Raw genomic sequence first — 12,555 nt, forward strand, 5'->3', positions numbered from 1 at the left:
TCCAAAATGTTGTCGGGACTTGTCCTGTATGAACCCTGAACCTCCGCTTGCCTAAGTATTGCTCAAGTACGAGGAGATTAGTCTCGTCATGGCCCCACTGTATCCGAAATCTTTTATTTTGTACGTCAGTGCTTTGTCTGCTACTACTCTGTCTGCTACTACTTTGTCGAAGGCTTTGCTTACATCCAGGAAGGCTGCTTCTGTGTACTGTCTGTCGTTGAAATCAGCTGTTATGTACTCTGTTAGCCTGAGTACTTGTAGTTCACTGGATTGTTCTGCTCGGAAACCAAATTGAACTTCTGGGATTAATCCTACCCTGTCTGTTTCTGATTGGAGTCTGCTTGGTATGACTCATTCTACAATCTTGCTGAGTGATGGAAGTAAGCTAATCGGCTTGTAGTTCTGTGAAAATATGTGGTTCTTTCCTGGCTTCGGGATCATGATGACATGGGCTTTCTTTCATCGGTTTGGGATTAGCCTGTACCTTAGTATTGTATTTGTTATGTTTGTTAGATATACTATGGCTTTCGCTGGTAGATACTTCATAGCCCTGTTTGTAATTTCGTCTGGACCAGGTGCTTTTCTTGGTGAACTATTCTTAATAAGGTAACTTATCTTGTCTGATTATCTTGTCCTGTTCTTCGGACATTGCTTGGTTTTCTTCGACCTCTTCAATGAAGTATATGTTTTCGTCTTGGTGATAGTGAAGTGTACACTGTCTCTCGAGAGGCCTCCTCATCACTTCGACTTTTTCTTCAATGGAGTAGACAATTCCATTTTTCGTGAAATGGGGAATGAGTTTTTATTCATTTCTTAGTATTCTTTGGAGTCTCCAGATATTTTGCATGTTGTGACTGTTCCTCAATTTCTTGTAGATGGTTGTCCCACTTTTTACTTCTATGTTCTGTTAGTGCTTTTTTAACCTCTTTGTTTAGTCGATTTGACTCTTGTCTTCCTGGTTTCTTGTACTTCTGGCTCTATTATTTTCCCTGAATTTGAATCTTCCTATGTGGATTTGTAGCTCTTCTTCTATAATGTTATTTCTTAATGCTTCTTTAATGATATTTTCTAGCTCTAGGACTTTTTCTTCTATTTCCTGTGGATTATTAATCGTTGAAATGTTGTTGATTGCAGTGCTCACAAGTCTTTTGTAGTTTGACTACTTTGTTTTTCTCCTTTTTCATGTGTTGGCTCGAATCTATTGTTTAGTAGTCTTCTGTTTCTGTTCGTAGCTCTATCGTTCCAGTTTAGGGATCTTGCATTTAGGTCTCCTAAACGGACGGCTCTTCTATATTCAGGAACGCTTTCAGATCTTCGTTCGTAACTGATCAACTAGTGGCTTATTTTATATAGTAACACCTAACGTGGAACTTACTAGACCGAGGAGCTGAGGCTCTTCTAGAAGATTTTCTTTTCTTCTATTGGCTGTACTTTTCTAAAGTACGCTAGAGATCTTCCCCTGTCTTGAATCTCACTAACTGGCTGATAGGTTTCTTTACCAGCCGCTAGGTGCCTCCAAAATATTTGTGTACGATTGCACGATAATTTTGATTGGCTAAGTTAAGTCATTTTCAATAGTTCTGTTTATGGTTCTATTTCTAGGGGGGCTACTGCCTTGGCTCCATCTCATTTGTAGTGCAGCTCTTGTTTCTTTTTCAGTATAAGGTCTCTAACGTCCAATGTGATTGTTTAATCATATTACTTGGCCATGGCATCTGTTGTTTTGGTTTTGGTGTGTATCCATTTATTTTTCTTTTTATCTAGAGATGGTTTCTTCAAAATTTGTCTTTTCATGACTCTTTGAGTTTTCTTTATTCTAAGTAGTTTCTGGAACATGTTGATATATGTTAGAACCTATACTTTAACTTGAATATATACTATTCAATGCTTTTTCATAGTCAGTGAATGCCCGTTGTAGTGGGAGGTTGTATTCTTTTTTGTGAGAAGCTCCTGGACCAGATGATTCACGTTACAATATTAAAGGTGTTTGCAGAAGATCGAGTTTTTTTAAAGTTTACTGTCTTATTATAAGAAGATGGGACTGGGCAGAAGGGATAATCGAAAAATTCTAGTTGGTATTGAAACCAGGTTGTTTCAATACCAAATTTTTTTATTTAAACTTTAAAACTATTTTTTAATAAAAGATTTTATAATTTCCACTAAAATAGTTCGTTTTTAGTTTGTAGTCAGACAAGAAAGTTCATTATCTTGTTTGATACTCTTATCTGCATTTATTTCTTGCTTAATAAAATATCTTCATAATAATTATTGTAGATATCACAACCAGGCACAAATTTCAGAGCTTATGATCCTTTTCTCAAACCTTATGATTCAAATTTCATGACGCATGGTCATAGAGACTAAACTAGACATCCTTTTATTAAAAATATTTAGGTGACTATATTTGTTTTTAGGGAATAGGTTTTTTTATATTTATTTTTAGGGAACAACGTGATTACAATGATGCACATGATAGTGATGAAGAAGATATGTCCTTTGAAAGGGAACAAGCAGCAAAAAAAGCTACTAATGATTTTATCCAAAAACAGTTTGCTTTACGGAAAAACCCTCAGGTAAGCTTGTTGTTTTGGTTTTGATAGAAAAATCGAATAAAAGTTATTTTCATGATGAAAATTATGAAATCTATTTACATTACTTAGTGATTATATAAAGTTATCGAAAAAAAGTTAATAGGAGTAAGCATCCTTCTAATTTCCAATCAATTTTTACACTCAGTTTATCCACTTGCACAAAATGACATATACATAACTTAACTTATTGTTTACACTATTATTAAAACATTTTTGTATATAATCTGTACAGAAGCTGTATATAGACAATGATAATGAAATAAATGTCATGCACTAAAATTTATAATTAATATTGTTTTCGATGATTCAGCAATAGCTCTGTAAAACTTCTTCTTTTCAGCAATTTGTTGTAGGGCCTCGATTAAAAATATTCGTTTATATTTCGCATGATATCATATAATGCCATTCTGGTTGACTACTACAGTTGCGAGAGACTGCTTCTGAACTGAAGGTGAACCTTCAAGGCCGTGCAATGAAATTTTTTTTTGTAAATATCTCTTCAAGGAGGAAGTTTCTATGATTCGTAAGGAACTTAGTGGCTCCATAATGATTTTTTTAATAAACTTACTCAGCTTAATGGCAGCCAGCCTCATCATTGGTTAAATTCGGTCTCCAAATCTGATGGTTTCAGATCAACAATTTAGTGTAATTCAATTTTCCTTAATCTTATTTTGACCAAGCTTTATTTCCCTGCTCGAATTGCGATGGGCTATATATTGGACAGAACCAGTCCAGAACAGAGAGAAATTTGCCATATTGATCGCCAACCTCAACAGAGAAGGCACTTAGGAGGAGGGGATATATTGGACAAACTAGTCAACTACTTAACTTAAGAATACATTCTCACAAATATGACAAAAATACTCAATCGCCCTCACAAAACATGAAAACGAAAAGAAACATAAAACATATTGATTTTGTCAAAACTAAGATCCTAAAAATTATACATAAAAGGAATAAGAGGAAGCTCGTAGAGTATATAGAAATAAAAAAATAATGCAATAAATGATAAAAAAGTTATCTAAAATTTAAAAAAGGAACAATTAATTTAATAGGAACAAGCTGAATTTTGCTGAGAATGTCAGTTTTAAGACCTCAAAAAATATGCAAAAAAGTTTACCACTTTTACCCCACGGCTTCCCCCTAAAACCCCTCCCTGTAGTTGGGGAAAAACGGAAAAATCGATTTACCAAGAATCTGTAGGCGGTAGAAAAAAATGTTTCAAATAAAAAATGTAGCTAGGAAAATTTTAAACAAAAATGTTTATTAGCGCTAACACGTTTCACGTTCTCTCAGAAACAACGCTTGAAGCGGCCGGTGATTTTCAATGTGAGGTACGCGCGCGAAATCAATTTTAAATAAAATTTATTTTAACTCGACGGTGAAAATTCGATATCTTTTGATAAGATTGTCCTATTGAAAAAATTCAAAATGCGTTTTAAAGGTATAAAGTGAGCTTTCTTTTAGATTTATAAAATTCTTGTATATTGCCGCAAATGTAAATTTCTATAAAGGTGTTAAAAAAATATGCGTTTAGCGTTGTTTACCATTTTTTACTATTCTTATGAGATCAACAATAGTTATCAATTTCATGGACCGATTACTATGGAATTTTCATTATTAAGGCCTAATCTTCAAACCTATAACATAAAATTTTGATTTTGAGTTCGCTGAATTTAAACATTTACATTACAAACCATTTCACGTCACGGGAAATACTTCTACAAAAAGGGTATTAGGTGGAATTTGTAGCTGAAGTTTTGTCGTTTCAAAAAACGTACATGTGTAATCAAAAAGAAGCAGTTTTAAACGTTTTAAATCGTTTATTATGGGAAAGTTTAAATTTAGCGTTTTTAGGCATATTTCAAATGCCTTACATTTGTTGCTAAAACTCAAAACCGAAATTTCAGGCTAAATTGATAAATATTATTGGCCTCATGAAAATCGTAAAAAGTGGTAAAAATCGCTAAACATTTATTTATTTAACACCTTAATAGAAACTGACTTAATTGCGGCAAAATCCAAAAATTGCATACGAAAGTTGCTCTCTTCACCTTTAAAATGCATTTTAATTTTTGTTGATAGGACACTTTGATTAAAAGATATCGAATTTTTATAGTCGAGTTAATATAAATTTTATTTAAAATTGATTTCGCGCGTACCTAACATTGAAAATCACCGGTCGCTTCAAGCGTTGTTTCTAAAAGAACGGTTCATTTTACAGAAAAAGTGCTACTAAACATTTTTGTTCAACATTATCTAAGCTACATCTTTATTTGAAACATTTTTTTTTGGTAAAACGGTTTTTTCCGTTTTTCCTCGCCTACGGAGGGGAGTTTTATGGGGAAGCCGGTGGTAAAAGTGGTAAACTTTTTTGTATCTTTTTTGGGGCCCCAAAATTGACATTGTTAGCAAAATTTAGCTTGATCGCATGATTTTTAGAGATTCAGTGGCATTTTCGTCCCTGACGACTGGAGCGTATATTTTAATTTAATCTAAAATACAGAAATAGATAATCTTAGAACGCCTAGACAACTAATTTTTTAAATGATCAACCATCATCAACAAACAACATATTAAATTTTAAAATACATTTTACATGTAGTGACTTAGTGGATCTGTACTATGCTTTTTATTATTGTGTTAATTGTGGTGTTTAATAGTATACTTGTTAGCAACCAACTTTTACATGCTTAGTAAGTAAAAGTTTTTCTTTTAAACCTTATTATGTCTTTTAAATAAAATGTCTTTTAGTCAATATTATTTCTTGAAAAAGGCATGGATATCCTGGCGAAACGTCGAAAAACTCAATAAAAATGTCTTAATTTATATATATATATATATATATATATATATATATATATATATATATATATGTAAAAGATTAAACCTTTTAGCAAAAGCTGCTATCGCTTTGTTGAATTAAATGGCCAAATATATGGCCTAGGAGGACAAATTAGTTCCCGTGCTCGAATCGGTATCAATAGAGTGTTATGACTCATACAAATTCAAACTCGGAAAGTCCAACGAATATCTCCACTAACTTGACCACTGCAGTGGTTAGCGTAGAGAGGTGCCACCTGCTTTGGCGGCCATGAACGAAAACGATTTAATGATAACGTTTTCTGTCCTCTGGGCTATACGAAGTGTGTGTCATGTATAACAGGTTCCAAAACATATTAATGATTATATTGCCAGCCAAAGAGTATTAAATAATCAATACTTAATGCGTTGACAGTTGAAACAGACACCTCAGATCTACATTTAAAAATATATCATGAATAAATTGAATTTCAAATGATTTTGTCTGCTAGCAACCAAAAAACACTTTTACATATTTTAAAAATGTAAAATATAATAAAAAAACTTTTAAATAATGAACATGTCCGTTTTGCGTTTAAAAATAAACATTCATACTTATAAATAAAGTAGAGTACACATTATTATTTTTTGAAATAGCAAAGTAAACAATTTGTGAAGGTTAAAACCAATTAAGGAGTATTATTTAATTTTGAAATCCTTTTTCGTAAGGCTGCTAGTCACTGAATAAATAGACACATTCAGGAGACAATATTACGTATAGTTATGTGTTCAAAAAAGGTGATCCTTCGTTGTGCAAAAGGGGTTCGAAAATGCTCTTAAAGCATATGCTATCAATTAGAATATATCCCACGTCCGCTAGAAGTGTCAACGAAGACAAACCAAGCAGTCAAATATTTAAAAATATCGTATTTTTTTCTTCTGCAAAGAAGCGAAAAAGGGGAACTGTTAGTGTGTCATTACCACTAAAAACCGATAGAATATAGCCTTTAGAAAAATTATAATAACTTAGCTGATGGATCTTATCGGGAGAACACAACACAAGTGACCCACTCTGCGATTAGAGATACAGTGGCGCAGTGTTTTTCATAAGCCGTTTTCCCTGTCGAAACTACCCTTTGTTTATCCTTCGATCGAATTAGACCAATTAGGAAAAAGTTCTAGAATTTCGTCATTTCGTAAGAATCGACAGTCAAAACAATTTTAATGACCAAAACACATTTTTTCCAAGTCATAATAAATTATACATGGTCGAATAAAAGTTATTGCGTACTGAATTAAATGGAATTTTTTTTTTAAATAAAAGTTTTTGGATCGTTACAAGCGGTACTCATGTTCGGACAAAATTTAATAGCTAAATTTTCTAAAATGCTAAGAAAAATGAAAACGTTCTGAACCAAAAGGTAAAAATGCACAAAGAAAGCAAATTGAACAAATTAACCCAAAACGTTTAGTAATGAAATCTATATGTATATAAATCCACATTTATTAAGGGAGTAATTATTTTAAAAGTTGGAAGATAAACTTAGTAGAAATACCAGAACTTCATAAGTCATGGAGGGACACTCTAATCAGATTAAAAAACATTATGCATGTGAAGGTTCGTCTCGCCTTCCTGTATGCAGTTCTTATAGTTCAAATGCTGTAAAAAAAACATGACGAAAAACCTTTAAATGACGAGTCCATGATTTACAAGACGGTATAAATAATGTGGCGTCGGATCTGGTTGAAAATGAAGGTATGATGGAATCGCCCAAACAGGCCTAAAACGATTGTTAACCCATTAAGAGATTCAGTTTTAATTATTTTATGTTCTATATTGTTCTACATTGATGAGGTGATGTTAATTTTTTTAAGATATAGTGTGGTATAGCGCACATCAACGATTGCCCCACTATTGCTCCCAGTACAACGAGTTGAGTTTGTGTGTTTCATATTCAAACTGTGACATGTTAAGAAAGACAAAGAAATGTGATTTCAAATTAAATAGTAACCAATTATTTTAGAATTATAAATAAAACGCGGTCACACACCACATGGCGGTTTCATTGATATATCATTCTACTCTAATTTCAATTAATAAACTAATAAAACTTCAGGAAATGTCACAAGAGACAGTGGACAAGTTATTCTCTAAACATTCTCGTGTCAAAGCTGCTGCATCCACGTCAAACAAGGTCAAAGGTCTTACATTAGTTGCCAGGGAACAGTATGTTACAAAGTTGTTGGAAGTTCTTTACGACAACTATACAAAGTGTCAAGAATATCAAGAATTAGATAAGAAAGATGTCGAAGACTGTGCGGTAGACACAGAATACGAAGTTTTTACAGCCAATACTACTATAATGATGTACAGAAATTCTTTAGCTAAAATGGTAAGTTTATTTTTAATTTCGATATATTTTTTGTAATTCTGTTCTCTTTTTTCTACTACACAGTCCCAACTGTCTAGTAAACTTTGTAATTAATTTTTTGCTATGTTGGTCAAATTTTAACTTCGATTGATTGATGAGAAGCTGCATTAATTAAAACAATAAAACACAGGTTTAAACATTTATCTGAAATTTTATAGTCGTTGATAGATTGTTTATAAATGTATGTGTTTTTAATCAATAGTAATGAATATACATTGATTATTTTCCTTTTTTTAATTAAAGAAGTCTATAACAGTAAGTTTATTTTAACTATTAATAATGAATGCTGGGATTTTTTTCCGACAATGACTCAAAATATCCACAAAATATTAACAAGCTCAGTAAATCGGCTGTATATTAAGTATATACTTATGTTGCAATAATCAACGGATAATCATATAAATCCATAAAACACCAGCTATTAAAAAAAACTAACGAATTTCATAAAATGAAAGTAATTTCTTCATTTAGCATTTAGTATCTATCACTCAAATGAAACCATAGATATAGAACAGATGAAATATGAGAACGAAAATACAGCTCACGGATAAAAATGTTGCGTATTTTATGGTAAGTATTTTTTTATGTTAATTTTTTCCCGTAAACTTTTATATACATGTATAATTCAAATCTTGAATATGTTGCTTGTGTGAGTCCATTTCAAATAGGTAGAAATAAAAATAAGACTTATTCATAATAAATTTATTCTGCCACCAACGGCCGGTTTCGCATACTATAATTGGTTGAGTGTACCGAGAGTACAAGCTGATAATAGAAGCAAATGTCAAACATGGAACAAAAAATTTCGATTTAGCAGTGTTGGCATGTTTTTATAATGTAGATGCTGTATGCTTCAAATATAAAAAGATAAAGCTTTAGAAAAGTACATTTTGGGTTGAGTTTACCGAAAGTACAAGCTGATTATAGCCGCAAATGTCAAACATGGAACAAAAAATTTGGGTATAGCAGTGTTGGCATGTTTTTATAATGCATATGTTGTATGCTTCAAATATAAAAAGATAAAGCTTTAGAAAAGTAAATTTTGTTTATATTATGTTAAGAATTCTGCAATTTTTGATTTATATAAAACGACAATGGGTAAATATTTGTTTCTTTGGAGAATAATTGCAGTTAATTATTAGAAATTTTTTTAGCAATTACCCTTTGATAGATTAGGGGATAGATTTGGCAATCGTCAAATCAGCAGTTGCCAGATTACAACAGATGTTTGCAATTAATCACGAAAGAGACAAATATTTACTCGTTATTGCTTCATATTAATTAAAAATTGCAGAACTCATAAAATAGTATAATCAAAATGTACTTTTTAAAAGCTTTATGTCTTTATATTTGAAGCATACAACATATGCATTATAAAAACATGCCAACACTGCCAAACTGAAATATTTTTGACATTTGCGGCTATATTCAGCTTGTACTTTCGGTAAACTCAACTTACATTTTGTTTATATTATGTTATGAATTCTGCAATTTTTGATTTATATAAAACAAAAATGAGTAAATATTTGTTTCTTTGGAGATTAATTGCAGTTAATTATTAGAAATTTATTTAGGTAATTACCCTTTGATAGATGAGGGAATAGATTTGGCAATCGTCAAATCAGCAGTTGCCAGATTGCAACAGATGTTTGCAATTATGTACTTTTTAAAAGCTTTCTCTCTTTATAGTTGGAGCATACAACAAATGCTTATATGCGTATGCTTATAATGCATATATTCATCTTGTACTTTCGATAAACTCAACCCTACAATTTACTAAGCATTTTCAGGTCAACGGTACATGATAAACTACATGATGCCGTTAAATAGTTGCAGTATAACCGATGATCACCTGTCACCAGTTTACCATAACAATTTTTTAACTATGTTTTCTCAAACATTTAGTAATAATCCTTGTATAGGCATCATTTAGTTTACCATGTACCATTGACCTGAAGATGCATAGTAAATTATAGTATGCGAAACCGGTCGTTGGTAGTAGAATAAATTGATTGTGAGTAAGTCTTATTCTTATTTCTTTTTACCTATATATATATATATATATACATATGTATATATATATATATATATATATATATATATTAAACTTAGAGCTAAGATTAATATTATTATAAAAATTATTATTAAACTCACCAGTCTTCCGGGTTGAACCGCGTCGATATCCATTTTGCCGAGCTTTCGACATCCTCTCTGATGTCTTCTTCAGGGCTTTCGAGGTCTCAGTCTCCCCAGCCCCCAGACACTACTACACTCACTAGTCACTCCTAGTTCACTCACCAGTTCACTACTAGTGAGTGAACTAGTACTATACACAATATTTAAAAGTGTAGAATCTACTGTTTCTTTTTGTACAATTACTTAAGGACCACCCTATATATATATATATATATATATATATATATATATATATATATATATATATATATATATATATATATATAAATATATATATATCCTGTCATGATAATCTCGTGTCACGCTGTTTGCCCACGATAATATTCGAGACCACTGAACCGATTCCAATGAATTTTTGTGAAAGTATATTGTTTGGTCCAAATATTTTTTATCTTGATGAATGACCCTAATTTTCTTAATTGTAAATTAAAGGGCATGCTAATCTTCAGAATTGCTTGTTTATTCAATTTGAATGACAAGAATTGTTTAGCACTTCTCTAAAATAATGTCATACCAACTTTGACAAACTTATATCCTGTGTAGCAAATCATCATTTGATGAGGATGATTTTGACTGCAGCATACATTTCAAAAAGAGAGAATAGTCATAACATCGCCTAAAGAAATAACAGCAGAAATCACACAGAAAATAAATCCCAATAAAGCAGGATATGATCCCATATCAGGGGAAATTTACCTACCACGTAAAACCATAGTTAAGATGATAAATTTAATAAATGCTGCTTTAAAGACAATATATGTCCCAAGACTCTGGTAGATGACAGAAGTCACTATGATATTAAAACCGGGAAAACCTCCTAATAAAGTATCATCCTGTAGAACCTGTGGATGTCCGTAGCTCCGCGACAAGATAATGGCGTTCTAAGCCAGAGCTCACGAGTTCGACTCCCTTAAGCAACAACGTTTTCATTTCTAAAAATGATATGAGTCGTTCACCATGCTTCGGAGGACACGTGAATCCGTCGGCCCCTCCAGGCTAGTTTGCGTCGATACTAGCTACTTGAAACAGGGTTTAAGATGTAATTGGCTTCGAAAACTGTCCGAAAGGATCTCCCCGGCAAAAATGCCATACGATATTATTATTATGATTCTGTAGATGTAGAACACTATCGCCACTACCGGTGATATCAAAATTGTTTGAAAAACTTCTTCAGAGAAGACTTACGCCAATAATAAAAAGAAACGACGTCTCCATTTCCACTTGTAAAATGGTTCTCAAAATACAAATTCAAATTTTTTAATTTTTTATTTTGTTAATCATGTAATTATCATTACAATCATTGTGACTTAATCCCATATAAGGTAGGGACTACAATAATAACTCAACTAATCCCCAACTAACAATATTTAACTTAGACATGCCACAAGAAAACAGTTTGAGAACCGCATTTTATTTTGTTTTAATTTTCGATTAATTTATTAATGGCTAACATCAAGGCATTGGGGCAGTTTTTCGACTAGAAGTATGTGGATTTTCCTCAAACTCAATTATCCAATTTGGCTTTATCACTTATTGCATTGGCAGTTACTTTTTTATTTAGTTGATTATAATCAAGTTCCCTTAACAACCATCAAATAATAAAATTCGTTGTTCCTACGTCAATCAGTTGATTGTAATCAATTTTTTGATGGGAATCAAATCGAGACATCAAATACATGCAAAACACGAATCATTCATTGTGATTCGTTGTATAAACGTCAATCTAGGATTTGATTGCTATGAAAACGGATTTTGATTGACAATTACTTAATTGTAGGTAAAGCAGCAATTAAAATATAGCTGCAGTTGTCAAGATATTAAAAATTGCTTATTATTATTATTATTATTATTATTAATTTGTAAGTAAAAACAAGAAATTATTATTAAAAAGAGTTTAATTATAGTTTATTTTAGATTAAAATGCAAAATTTATAAAATGTCAATGTCTATTACGATATCCAGCTCATCTGATGATGATTCTGTTGTTGATAGAAGAATCTTTCGAGATAGAAGCAATCCATTCGAAAGATACGATTGCATATATTTTAAAGAAAGGTTGCGCTTCTCGAAGGACATCGTGATGGGAATCTTAGATCGTATTGGGAATCATTTAGATTCTCTCATCAATCGCAACAGAGCATTAAGTACCAGAGAACAACTTCTCATTTGTTTAAGATTCTATGCGACAGGGGCATTTCAACAGTTAGTTGGGGACTCTGCCGTAGTACATAAATCCACTGTGTGTAGGATTATCTACAAGGTGTCAAAGCATATACTATGGTTAAAAGCTTAAAAATGCCCTCGATGGAGGCAATACCAACAGTACAGAAGAAATTTTTTGAAATGCGACGATTTCCTTGTGTAATCGGTGCTATTGACTGCACGCATATACCAATTCGATCTCCAGATGGGCATCTTGCGGAAGCCTTTAGGTGTAGAAAAGGTTTTTTTTTCTCTGAACGTTCAAGCCATTTGTAACGTAGAGCTAAAGATCAGGCACATAATAGTTGGCTGGCCCGTTTTGAAGCGTCGAT

General features: G+C 32.1%; 1 protein-coding gene across 1 annotated transcript in view; it reads left to right on the plus strand.

Moving 5' to 3' along the window:
* Window positions 1-12,555, plus strand: part of LOC140437155 (ATP-dependent DNA helicase Q5-like) — a 56,585-nt gene that overhangs the window by 15,956 nt on the left and 28,074 nt on the right. Inside the window, exons 8-9 of the mRNA XM_072526498.1 lie at window positions 2,444-2,573; window positions 7,511-7,786. Of these exons, the coding sequence (XP_072382599.1) occupies window positions 2,444-2,573; window positions 7,511-7,786 (406 nt within the window). The remainder of the gene's footprint in view (window positions 1-2,443; window positions 2,574-7,510; window positions 7,787-12,555) is intronic.

Source organism: Diabrotica undecimpunctata, chromosome 3 (genome assembly GCF_040954645.1).
Source record: "Diabrotica undecimpunctata isolate CICGRU chromosome 3, icDiaUnde3, whole genome shotgun sequence".
NCBI lineage: Eukaryota > Metazoa > Arthropoda > Insecta > Coleoptera > Chrysomelidae > Diabrotica > Diabrotica undecimpunctata.